Source organism: Jaculus jaculus, chromosome 7, assembly GCF_020740685.1.
Source record: "Jaculus jaculus isolate mJacJac1 chromosome 7, mJacJac1.mat.Y.cur, whole genome shotgun sequence".
NCBI classification, from domain to species: Eukaryota; Metazoa; Chordata; class Mammalia; order Rodentia; family Dipodidae; genus Jaculus; species Jaculus jaculus.
The window spans coordinates 107,151,658-107,165,705 of NC_059108.1; the positions used below are offsets into that span (position 1 = coordinate 107,151,658).

The following is a 14,048-nucleotide window of genomic DNA, read 5'->3' on the forward strand; positions in this document are numbered from 1 at the left end:
TGCAATGACCCAACAATTTCATTAAGTGTATTTGTCCAAAAGAAGTAAGAGCATATATATCCACATAAGGCTCATAATGGAATGCTTATAGAAGCTATCTATTAACAGAAATGTGAGTAAACAAGCTGTCATAGAAAGAAATGCATATCGGGCTGGAGAGATGGCTTAGCGGTTAAGCGCTTGCCTGTGAAGCCTGAGGACCCCAGTTCGAGGCTCGGTTCCCCAGGTCCCACGTTAGCCAGATGCACAAGGGGGTGCACACGTCTGGAGTTCGTTTGCAGAGGCTGGAAGCCCTGGCGCGCCCATTCTCTCTCTCTCCCTCTGTCTTTGAGTCTGTTGCTCTCAAATAAATAAATAAATAAATAAATAAATAAGAAGAAATGCATATCATCACACACTGGAGGTAGTATAATTAATCGTCCTGGTTTGCCTGGGAGTTTTCTAGAATTTGGAACCCTCAGTGCTAAATTCAAGAGACTCCTGGGCAAAGCAGAAAAACTTGGTCACCCTCAGCAATAAAAAGAAGAGACTAGCTAGGTATGGTGGCACATGCCTTTAATCCTAGCACTCAGGAGGCAGAGTTAGGAGGATTACCCTGAGTGAGTTCAAGGCCACCCTGAGGCTACATAATGAATTCCTGGTTAGCCTGGACTAGAAGGAGACCCTACCTTGGGGGAAAAAAAAAGTAGGGCTTGAGAGATGGCTTAGCATTTGCCTGCAAAGCATGAGAACCCATGTTCAACAGTCCAGATCCCATGAAAGCCAAATGCAGAAGGTGACGTTAAGTGCAAGCTCACACATACACACACACACACACACACACACACACACACACACACACACACACACACACTAGGTGGTGCCCACATCTGGAGTTCAATTGCAATAGCTGGAGGCCCTGGTGAGTCGATTTTTTTAACCTCTCTCTCCCTCTCTCTCTCTCTCTCCCCCTCCATAAAAAAATAAGCAGACTAACAAGGCATGGTGGCCCACACATTTAATCCTAGCACTAGAGAGGCAGAGGTAGGAGAATTGCTATGAGTTCGAGGACACTCTGAAACTACTTAGTGAATTCCAGGCCAACCTGGGCTAGAGTGAGACCCTACCTCAAAAAAAAAAAAAAGGTGCAAAAGAACAAACTATGGATAACATTCAACAACATGGACAGATCTTTAAAACATGCTAAGTGAATGAAGCATACAAAAGAGTTCATATTATATTATGCTACTAGAGCCCTAGAGCAGGCAGAACTAAGTTATCAAAACAGGAATGGAAGGATTTGCATCTGAGGGATTGGATGATGGGGAAGGGCTGTGTGGGACCATTCGGTATTGATGATAATGTTCTATATTGTAGTAGAGATTTGTCCTACACAGCTGTTACATTCTTATTTTTATCCTAGAATCCTGTGTTTTGCAAGAGGAATGTTTTGAAAATCAGTGGATTTCTTTCATTGTTTTTACATGTAATTTGGCTGTAGGTAGTTTTATTAATTGCTTCTTCATTGTTGCTTCTATGCTCTTTCCTCACAAGCTTTTTAAAAGTTCTTACAATGTTGACAGATGTAAGCAGAAGCTGTTTCTTTCAAACAGTTGCTTTGTGACACAAAGCAGTAAATAGAAGCTTTGGTGGCTATTTTAGGTCATTACAGCATTCTGTCTTATTCTTCTAGTAATATAATGTTTTTAAGATCAGTTGCAAGCAAGATTTAATTGTGCACACAGTAGTCCCAGCTACTCAGAGCTCAGTTGGGAAGATCCTCTGTGCTCAAGAGTTTAAGGACAGCCCAGGTAGTATAATGAGGCCCCATCTCAAAAATTAAAATAAATATATTGACTGAATCTAGACTGAGCTTTTCAGCTAACATTTTTGGATTCACAAAAATAAAAAATGTCTATTGATAAAAATTTTAGTCTTGGCTTTTCCCATTTAATACTTTATGCATTGTACACAAACTTTGTTATAGTAATATTTGCTCAAAGAAGGCTCTATATTGTCAAGAATTTAAATAGTATCTTTTTTAAGATTTTGTGTTTGTCTAAAGTGTGTTATTCTTAAAAGAAAATCAGTAGTAATATTGATTCCCAACCCTACCAGACCCAGTGTACTTTTCTAGTAACAACACTTGAAATGAATGTATATTCTGATATTAATAGATTTTAGCTAGTAATACAATTACCATAAAGAGGAAACAGGAAAGAATAATTCTGTCAATATATAATTTCTTGGACATGATATAGTAATCAGATGTTTATATAATCTAGATCTGTGAATTATAAGTATAGAGTATTATAAGTGTTTTGCTTGGATCACATATAGCACAAACAGTGTTGGTGTCAAGTGTTGTGATTTTCTGAAATATTTGAACCCTTAATAAAATTAAGAACAAAAGAAAGTACAAACTTAATGTAATTTCCATGACTATAATATGAAGAGAAAAATTTACCCCTGTGTTTCTGAAATTTTGGGCATGAATTTAAATTATATACACATAAACTGTGTTTATATGTTACTTAGAATCTAGTCATATGATAATAAATAGGTTTTTCATCTTGAATATCATAAAGTCAGAGGACAGTTCTATGTGGAGGACTTCCTTTGGATTGCAGGACATCTTAGCAACCCTGGACTTTTGTGTGCTAAATGCCATAATTGTCCTTTAGTTTTGTGAAACTAAAACCCAAACTTCCAAAATGCCATGTTTGGTATTTATTTGCCATAGATCAAGCTCTTTGGCAATGGTGTCATCACTCAGAATAATAGCTTTAATGAACAAGGCAAAATATGTAAGTCTACAAAAGAAACCAATTGTAATGAAATACAAATTCCAGGTAGAGAATCCCTGCAAGTGGTAAGATCACACTGTACACACTATAGTGGAGATGCCTTATGTTACAGGTCTTGTCTATATTTGCAGAAACAGTGAAAGCCATAGCTTTAAATGTCATGAATTTGAAAGTATATTCAAGCACATAGATGGTTTTGTCATCACTATGATGTCATCAGTACAGAGCTAATACCAGTGCCATAATAGAAAAGGAGTAAATATCTGAGGAATTGAATTTCTGTTCTCATTTGTATCAAAAGCTAAATGTATCTAATGGACTGATGCTCCTGTTTTTCATTCTTTTTCTCCTTTTGACTACCTGATTTAAATGATTTAAGGCTCAGATCTTTGGCCAACTTATCTACTCATATATTATTTAAGGGAATAAGGTAACTTTGGCAGAACAAAATCTTCCTCCTGCTGCCATTTGGCAAGTAGGCAAAGAACTCACACATATTAAATACAACATGTAACTAAAGGAATAGAAATTATGGCAGGTGTCCTCTCGGTGCTTTCTGGAAGTGTTTTGAAGAAGCTACCATAATGAATGTGGATGAATAGCTAGCTTGTCACGGCAAATTGGGCACAATATCATGACAATGCTTGTTTCCTTTAGGGTATGTCTCTATGCCAGACTGTCGTCGTGGGCTCTGTAGTCATCCTTCTCTACTCCTCCAGAGCTTGTTACAATTTGGTAGTTATCACCATATCTCAGGATACATTAGAAAGTCCATTTAATTATGGTTGGGATAATCTTTCAGATAAGGTAAGTGCTTGCCACATATTGCCAATCTACAGTTAATACTGTTGATAATTAAGTTACCTTTATCTAAAAAAAATATGTTAGTATCAGACATAGACATACTTTAGTAAAGTCTCTGCTTCAAGTAATGGAGTTTAAAGCTGTGGTTAAATTTCCTCATTTACATGTGACACACAAAATCATTAGAGAACTTTTCAAAATAGTTCCTTTAAGTATTTTTTGTTTATTTTTATTTATTTATTTGAGAGGAACAGAGTGAGAGAGAGAGAATGGGCGTGCCAGGGCCTCCAGCCTCTGCAAATGAACTCCAGACGCGTGCACCCCCTTGTGTATCTGGCTAACGTGGGTCCTGGGGAATGGAGCCTCGAACCGGGGTCCTCAGGCTTCACAGGCAAGCACTTAACTGCCAAGCCATCTCTCCAGCCCTCAAAATAGTTTCTTTATGTAAATAGTAATAGTGTCAAAAGCCTGTCAGTAAAAACCTAGTTACTAATTTTTAAAAGATACTGTTTAAATATCTCTAAATAAATTGTCTAACATTAGCCAATGAATATACCTAACATATTAGAATGAAATTAACTTTTCCCTACATAAGAACTACATAAGAAATCTTAATCTTTTATTCAGTTTTATATGTATAAATAAGAACATTCTTTAAAATGTGGTTTTACTAACCTTGTATTAAAGAAGAGCATTAGTAGTTGTTTGAGTGCCCAGCGTTTGCTGTGGTAATTCACAGTGATCTAGACATGCATATTTAACTTCCCAGCATTCACTGTCACATTCCTAAAAGTGCTGTTTGGCATGATTTATGTCAATTTAATTTTATACTGAATTCAGGGCATCCTAGGATACTGTTTTTCATTCACCTTTCTAAGAAAGAATTTTCATTTGTGGTTCCATGTAGCAGATTCTCTTCACCCCTTTTTCCATTTTTTCCTCTCCCCAAATCTGGTAGGATAGAAACAAGTCAGTATGTAGACAGGCCTGAAAACATACTTTAAATAGTACCTGTTCTGAGGTATTTAATGTTCCTTTTTCCTGTGGGGCTTATTCAGTATGCTGTTGTGCCAGTGGGCAGATGGAAAAATAATCTCTAAGTAACTGTCTTCAGAATATGTGGCTTCAAAATGAAATCACTCCTAATTAAAGAAGGATTAAAATTATTTTTTGTAAAGTGATACATTGAAAAAAATTAATTAACATGGGATTTTTTTTATAATCATGGAAAATGCTAATAAAAATTTAAAAAAAATTTTGTAACAATAAAAAAAAAGAAAAAATTAATAGCTTTTTATTCACTAACCATTCCTTAAAGGAAAAGTGCCATGGGAAATCACAAAATATAGGAAGGTTTAAGGTTCATGTGCTTATAATTGATAGATCTTAACTCACCCAACCTGAAACAGTTGTGGAGATTGCTTAAGTATAAAACAGGTGTGAAACTTGAGTTGCCATACTCTTATCTACAGGCTCACCTAGAAGATGTAAGTGGAGAAGACTATGTAATGTTTGGAATGGTCCTCTTTCTGTGGGAACATGTACCAGCATGGTCGGTGGTACTATTCTTCCGGGCACAGAGATTAAACCAGAATTTGGTATGATACCATAATATTCCTCAATGCTTGGTCTCATTATTAAAAACAAAATATGGAAGATTTATGCTTATTTTCTATTTTTCTTACGAAGTTTAAGGCTAAACATCATTATGAATCCCAGCCTCTTTTATTTAGTCAGTTAATTAGTTAAAGACAGATAAAGGATGAGGCAAGGCCGTGCGTCATGGCACATGCCTTTAATCACAGCACTCAGGAGGGAGAGGTAGTAGGATCACTGTGAGTTCTAGGCCACCTTGAGAGTACATAGTGAATTCCAGGTCAGCCTGGGCTAGAGCAAGACCCTACCTCGAAAAAAAAAAAAAAGAATGAGGCAGACTGAGAAAGAAAAAAATGGGTGTGCCAGTGCCTCCTACTGCTGTAAATTAACTCCAGAGGCATGTGCCACTTTGTGCATCTGGCTTTATGTGAGTACTGGGGAATCAAACCTTCTACACTACGCAATGCAAGCAAGTGCCTTTAGCCACTGAAACATGGCCCCAGCCTCACCCCAACCCCAGCCTCTTCTTAGTTGAAAGGCAAGCCTTCATGAAGTATCTAATCTTTTGTTCACAGGCACCTGCTGGAATGATAAATAGCCACAGTTACAGTTCCAGAGCCTACTTTTTTGACAATCCAAGACGGTATGATAGTGACGATGACTTGCCAAGACTGGGAAGTTCAAGAGAAGGAAGGTAGATATAACCAAGTCACTTATCCTGGATAGATATTAAAATCGGTTGACCAAACTCTGAAGTTTAGCCCAACCACCAAACAGCTGAGTTGGCAGTGTATGTCAATAAATAAAGTCACTGGGCCAGGCATGGTGGTGCACGCCTTTACTCCCAGCACTCGGGAGGCAGAGGTAGGAGGATCGCCATGAGTTTGAGGCCGTCCTGAGTCTATATAGTGAATTCCAGGTCAGCCTGAGCTAAAGTGAGACCCTACCTCAAAACACCAAAGAAATAAAAAATAAGATAAATTCAGTGAATACTACAGCTTAAAGCAGTAGATATTAAATACACTGTAGGATGTGAGGCATAAAGAACTTGAAGCTCACATACTACCTTTATTTCAAAAATACTTCCCGAAGTAAAATGATAACATTTCATTTCAGGAGCTCTGTTGGCTGAGAGCTGGAGCTAGGCAAAGGGAGTGAACAGGGAAGGAAGTCTACTACACTGATTATGTATCTGCTTGTATATCCTTACTGCTGTTCCAGATCCACAGAGAAACCCGATATTCTCGGAAAGCCTAGGTGCCATGGGGAATCTTCTCATACCCTCCTGTTCCAAAACCATGGCAAAATATCCTTGATTAGTGTCCTGTTAGCTCTGCATCAAGACAAAGAGAAACGCTGAACATGAACCTACGTGATTCTATCAGTTTGTAGGTTCAGTAATTCTAACTTCATCTCGACAAGTTAAGTAAGCTGCTTTTTGAGCCTGCTTTTCATTGGTAAAGTAGGGATATAGTAGTTACCTTGTCATTACTGGGACAAAACACCCTATCAGAAGCAGCTTATAGGAGAAAAGGGTTTAGTTCCCTTTCCAAGGGAAGTTTCAGCATGACAGAGCAGGTAGCTATGATGTCACATCTCTTCACAAAGCAAGAAGGAAATCATCTGAATGAGCTAGCTCTCAATGCCCAGTAGGGCTGAACTGATCAACCCCAAGATTCTCTTCTGGCAACACACCTCCTCCAGCAAGGCCCCACCTCCCAAAGATTCTACTAACTGGACACTAAGTAAGAAAGCTTAAGCAAACACTTGAGGCTATGGGGAACATATTACACTCAGACCACTACAGTAGAACTAACAGGACCTAAAGCATAGGCAGCGACGATGAAATGAGTATGCATACACATATATACATGTATATTAGAATAAAACTTAGCACATAAGGAACACTATCTTATTGTCTCATAAGTTCTAACACTTTTGAATTGTTTTTTGTTATATGCTATATATCAGATACTAGGTAAAAGCTATTATATTGTAGAAAATCAAGTTATTTGGCAAACAACGTATTTTAATACACTTGATACTATGTTGTGAAATTCACTGGCAGTGTTAAAAATGCCAGCGTGACATATTACATCACTATGGCTTCTCTGACCTATTTTTGTTGTTGCTGTTGCAGTTTATCAAACTCGCAGAGTTTGGGCTGGTATGGCACCATAACCGGATGTGGCAGTAACACCTACACAGTCACTCCCCACCTGAATGGACCTGTGACAGATACTGCTCCTTTGCTCTTTACTTGTAGTAATTTAGATATCAGCAATCACCACAGCTTGTATGTCACTCCACAAAACTGATAACATTGCCACGTCATGGTTTTTGGATTGTTTTTCATGAGTGTGTATGTATATTCAATGTGTTTAAATAGCATCTACATCAACATTCCATTATCTGTTGCAACTGAAAACAAAATCTAGAAATTGGGCTGTGTTTGTTGGAGAACACAGCTGTTTCTTTTGACCTCTTCATAGTAAAATTAAGAAAAATAGAAAGCTTGGGATAGGAGAAGAGATTAGCTATGAAGGCACTTGATGGCCTCCAAATATTCTGACTTTGGAACATCAAATGCACATTTGCAAATTTGCACTTTTATCTTTGTTCTGAAAGAGTACTTTGCAATCCCCGAAGTCATGCTCCAGTATTCGCACTGGAATATTCTTGTACACCAAACTGTAAGGCAATTTTTGTACAAACATAAAAGCCTATATATTCCGTGGCATATTCTACATGAAATCCTTACCCAGTTACAGTTTTAGTGTGAACAGTGCACAGAGTTAAGACATAAAGACGTGTCATTCCTTTTAAGAAATCCTAAAATGTGTACTCATTGAAGACAGTTATTTTAAGCATGTTTTGAAATTATCAGTTGAAATTACTAAAAAAATTCATTTTAAACAAATGATAGTGGTAACCCTTTACAGTGATGACCAACAGTGTTGTTTGGAAAGCCACAGTAGTTTCAAGGTAACAGTATACCAGTAAAAAGTATGTGGCTACTTTGAATGGAATTGGTCAAGTGATTATTTTTTAAAGGTTTTTTTTTTTTTTTTTAACTGAGAAAGGGAAGGAGGGAGAGAATTGACACACCAGAGCCTCCAGCCTCTGCAGTTGAACTCCAGACATGTGTGCCACTTTGTGTGCACACACAGCCTTGCACAATCATCACCTTGTGCATCTGACTTAGGTGAGATCCGGGGAGTTGAACATGGGTCCTTAGGCTTTGCAGGCAAGCGCCTTAAACATTAAGCCCTCAAGTGATTATTTTGTATACTAAAATACAGTAGTTTAAGCATGATCCTTCCAGAATGCAATATAGTGGTTTTTGCATAGGGAGATTTTGGTAGAAACTTCTTCAGACTAAACAAGTTTACAAGTATATTTAGGAATTATTCATAAAATGTACAATTCCAAGTTAGAACAATGTTTTCAAAAGCATTTATCTGTAACAAAGTACAGCTAATCTTACCTATTGAATGAAGATTGTCCTCAGGTAAATTAAATCATTATACATTATAGCAGTGAACTAAAGTGCAATACTTTATAAGATATAATTCTTTATTTATTTTTCACATTTTTATACCTTATTTATGGGCAAAACCAAATTAAAATGAATTCAAATTAATTCCAGCATTGGACTAAATAAGTGAAGAATATACATATACAAACTAGGTATCAAAGTAGAGAGGTTAACAATATTGGAATACTTTCAGAATTTCACTGAACTGTCTTGATGCTCTACCATAAATCACATTTATGTATATGTGTAAGACAGTATGGAATCTTAAAATGCACTTTGTCTATACGAGAGTAGATACTGAATACCTCAAGATTCCAAGGGAACAGCAACATTGGGAAGTCACTACATGCTTCAAGATGACTATATACAATTGTCTGCCAATCTTTTATCTCCATAATTGGAACTACAACTGTTCTAGGAAGTTGTTTTATTTGTACTCTTGCTTGAAAAATCCACTTTTTACTAACTAATGCAGTAACTTCACAAAAGTGTTAACAGCAGAAGAATCTTCAAAAAATGAAATTAATAATGCTTTTTATCTATCTTTTGAGAGGCTGATACAAAGCCAAAATACATTCTTCTTATACAAAAGATTTTAGATTCTATACCAATCATACTTATAAATATGTGGCATTTATTTGTAAGTTCCCTCACTGTAAAAAGTTACTTAACTTTTTGTAGCAAAGTGGTTAATCTTGGTACAAAGATGACAGTCTGAACAGTACAGTCTGCAACAGATTTCAGTTACTAAATTTTTCAGAATGTCAGCTATTTATTTTGATGTTAAAAACCTGTGTTGTCTGTTAATCCTTGCATTTAAGGTGGTAAATTTTCCTAATGAAGCTTCTCTAGACAAAGTTCCTATTTGACCAAGTAAAGGTTACTTTAAAATAATTTCTCAGATAAAGTACCTTGGTTCTTTTAAGTGCACTGGCTGACTGTACTGATTTTGGAATTTATAAAAATTTTATCTGCATCACTGACTAAATTCTTTCATTTGTCTCCTTATACATACTTCACATAATACATCACCAAAGACGAAAAACTCGGGCCCAAATTTTGCTTAAAACTTCCAAAGCACTAGGAGCACTTTAAGTTTGGTCTTGAAAGGAGCTGTTTATAAAATCAAAGGGCTACCAATTCCCTGTTCATCCTACATGGAGGCACATGACAAACTTTCTCTTATGTTCATCAATTAGAAAAGTGAATTTCATTGCTGAAGTATGTGTAATTCTACAGTGATTAGCAACACTTGTAATTTATTTCATTTGGTTGGCCATTTTCATTTTGAAACTCTTCCCACTCACTGTAGGTGGTTGTAGTTTTATGAAAGATGTAAATTTATAGCTAAAGTGGCTTTTTATGCATAGTTGCCTTTTTATTGTTTAACAGTGTTTCTCAGCTATATAATCAGTTTAAAACTGGTTATAAAAGTATAGCTGTACAATGAATGTATTTATTTGTTGTTTCACTAAATTGTAACAAAATATTACTGTTAAAAATAAAGAGTGTGCTTTTACTTGGAGTTGTAGTTTTCTTAATCTCCCTCAACTGATTTCACTGAGTTTCCATCATATAAGATTCTAGAAGAGAACTCCCAGAAGTTACAAATGAGTTTCCTTTTAGTGATATAGCAATAAATAAATTTTTATCATCCAAGAAATGCCTGTATGAAGAGAGCAGAGTATTCAACTTCTACAAGGTATGTAATTTGTGATCATTTCAATCTGAAAGACAGGCCCACTAGATTTCCAAATCATTCATTGTATGCCTTGACATTGGCTCTGTTACATTGTTGTTTAGGGTGAAAAGCACTCAGCATATGTTTGCCTTTCAAAAGTGATATTCTGAGGACTGGAGAGATGGCTTAATGGTTAAGCACTTGCCTGTGAAGCCTAAGGACCCTGGTTCGAGGCTTGATTGCCCAGGACCCACATTAGCCAGATGCACAAGGGGGCAAATGTGTCTGGAGTTTGTTTGCAGTGGTTGTAGACCCTGGCACGCCCATTCTGTCTGCCCCTCTCTCTGTCACAAATAAATATTTAAAAGAAGGTAAAAGTAATGTCCTGAGACTTCAGCTGCTTGGTGGCATTTCTAAGATTTTATTTCCTTGAAGATTTCATGTGATCCATCTAGAAGAAACTAAAATGTATGTAGGACAGCCAGAGCAAAAACAATCCAGAAGTAGGTCAGAGGCAGTGGATCTTTGAAGGTTCTGCGACCCCTGGTCCAGCAGGGAGCTTTCTTCTTGTCCAGCACAAGATGAACACCTGCTGCCACATACGCTCACCATTGCAGACAGAGCCACTCCCACCACCGAGCCTCTCCTTGCTAAGGATACCTAAAGCTTCTACTATGTGCCAAAATAAATCCACCCTCTCTTAAAAAAAAATAAAAATGAAAGAAATTCCTTTGATGCTGTCTCTTCCCTTGAAAACCCTTGTTTTCCAGAATAGACCCTTTTTGTGACTAACCAAATCCTACACCAAGTTTTAAATACAATTTCATCCTTATTGACCACCTACAGTCTGCAAATCCTTGCTGTAAAACAAAAGAGGTGAAGGTACTTAGCACGAAGGTATGACCTCTAATATAATAATTTCACTTTAAAGCAGTTTATGTAATACATTTATTAAATGTTCACATGCCAAAAATTATGCTGCAGAGATGCAAAAATGAATAAAGTTCCTTTTCCTGCCCGTAAGGAGCTCACATTCTAGTAAAGGATATTTTATACAGTACAATAGTAAGTGTTACAGTAGAGGTAGGTTGTAATTACAGTGGTGATACAAAAGGTTAGATGACTCTCCTTGGATGGGGCAATGAGAACTCACAGAGAAGATACCTATGCTGAACCTGCAGGAATTTACCAGGTGAGGAAGGATGACTAGGTGGCACTTGTAAACAGCACTCATCAAGGTGAGACATTGAAAAAATTTTTATTAGGAAAACTGAGTGGGAAAAACAAGTATACACCAAGTAAAGGACTGTGGCTCTCCAGAACACTCATAAAGTCAAGGACAGGAGTTAAGCAGAGACATACTGTTAAGTGCTTTCTAGAAAACCTAACATTAGGGAGCCATAAAGAGGAGATAAGCTGATTATAAGGAGACCACAGGTACTAACAGTAAAAAAAAAAAAAAAAAAAAAGATAAAGGGTTTCAGAAAGGTTGAAGTAAAATCATCAGAACTCAGACACTAACAGGTGGAAAAAGGTTTAGGAGAAGAATCAACGGCAAACTTGATTCTGAAATGAACAACAAAAAGGGGAACACGGGGCCTAAGACTGAGTTTTTGCACAACACTTGCTTGAAAGCACTCATGTGACAGGACAACCAAGTACAGTAGTAGCACATGGACTGAGGAGTGTGAGCCACAGACGAAGGCTGAGGAACCACTCAACTGAAACTACCCAGAAGAGATGAGTGGTACAGTGATGAAGACAGCAGGAAGGAAAGTCTGAGGAATGACCTTTAAGGACTAAATGAAGGAGTAAGCAGAACACAAGGGACCAAGGAAACAGACTTTCTGAATGGAACAAACTCAAAATAATGGCTTGTGAAATGAACTATAGATTTAGAATTAAAGGGATGGATGAGAACACAGGACCAAATGCTAGCTCTTAGTTAAGAAACAAGTCTGAGGTGACAAGTGAAGGTATGAGTTTTAAAAAAGACTGGCTACTAAAAAAAAGGGGGGGGGGGATATATGGTGATAACTTCATCCTTTGAGTCCCCAAGAAAACTGATTAATGAGTAAGCTAATGTCTTTCGTTTACTGTTCTATTCAGACAAAAATGAGAGGGAAGCCGGACATGATGGCACACACCCTTAATCCCAGCACTCAGGAGGCAGAGGTAGGAGGATCACCATGAGTTTGAGGCCACCCTGAGACTATATGATGAATTTCAGGTCAGCCTGAGTTAAGAGTGAGATCCTACCTCAAAAAAAAAAAGAGAGAGAGAGAGGGGGGGGGGGGAATATAGGACATATACTGTTAAGCTTGGTTATGTGATATTCACTTGAGATATATTAAGTACATATTCATACATTCAATCAACAAATACTTACTGAACACCAACTATATGCTTAGAACTAGACTAGGTCTTAGGAACACAAGGATAGCATTTCCAAGCCATTATGTAAGTAGACCTTGATTGACCGGTAATGCGACATGTTAACTCGTTATAACTGCTAAGACACAGGTAAGGGGACACATAAGTTTGAGGTGTGACTTTCTTCCCTATAATCAACAAGGGATACTAATTCCAAATCCTTTCAAATATTTATATTATTGAAGACCTTCCACTAATGTAAACTTATAAAACTTATAGTTCAGTTTTATGGAACAAATGAAATGAATTTGATACATTAATCAAAGCTATAAAATTGTATGCCTTAGGACCAGCAGAAAATTCAAGCATGAAAAAGCAGCAAGACAAAAGATGACTGGGACTTGAAATGATTTCTTATTTTAAGGCTTATAGTGCTATAGTCCAGATTGGTAGGGTGGTGTTTTGTTTTTTTTGTGTGTGTGTGTGTGTGTTTTTTCCTGAAGAAAAATCATTTCTAGAAAATTACTCAGTATTACACTGAGGTATTCTGGGTTAAAATGGCATGATGCCTATGACTGACTTCCAAACAAGAAAATAGAATTATGTATGTGCATGTACAGAGAGAACATGAGAGATAGAGAGCTCAGTGGTAGAGTACTTGCCTATTGCCTAGCATGCTTCAGGTCCTGGGTTCAATTCCCAGTACTGGGGGTGCAGGGAGAGAAATGTGAACAATCAATGAATCCAGGTAAGAGAGTATTTTTGTACTATTTTTGAAACTTTTCTGTAAATCTGAAAGTATATAAAAATAAAAATTCCCTCCGATTTTTACTCTGTATCAGGGGAAGTATTGTAAGAATAAATATATAATCTATTCAACTTTTCACAATGCTTAGAAATCTCCTATGCCTTTGAGTTGTTACTGTAACTTTCTACATAACAACCCAATCAGAACAGCCATATAACTCTAATAAGAAATAATCACTTTTCATACCAATGGTTTTTAGGATTGCCAGCAAAACACAGGACTCCTAGTTAAAACTGAACTTTGAAGAAATAAATAATTTTAATATAAATAGGCCCTAAAACTGCATATAACTTACTTCTATTTAAAAGAAAATTAGTTTATCTAAAATCAAATAAAACTGGGCAATGTGCACTTTTGCTAAACTTGGCAACTTTTAAATGCATTTTTAAAAAATTAGGCTGTTGACTATGGGTCATTTTTAAGTCTCATTACCATTTTCTTAGAAAACACTTGTCATAAGTG

At 36.8% G+C, this 14,048-nt stretch overlaps 1 protein-coding gene across 1 annotated transcript in view; it reads left to right on the forward strand.

Annotated features, from left to right (window-relative positions):
• The window catches only part of Gpr137c (G protein-coupled receptor 137C), an 88,994-nt gene extending 80,742 nt beyond the window's left edge, over window positions 1-8,252 (forward strand). Inside the window, exons 4-7 of the mRNA XM_004649187.2 lie at window positions 3,444-3,593; window positions 5,063-5,188; window positions 5,762-5,880; window positions 7,327-8,252. Coding sequence (XP_004649244.1) covers window positions 3,444-3,593; window positions 5,063-5,188; window positions 5,762-5,880; window positions 7,327-7,504 — 573 coding nt within the window. The 3' untranslated portion in view covers window positions 7,505-8,252. The remainder of the gene's footprint in view (window positions 1-3,443; window positions 3,594-5,062; window positions 5,189-5,761; window positions 5,881-7,326) is intronic.
• Window positions 8,253-14,048: the final 5,796 nt, after the last annotated feature.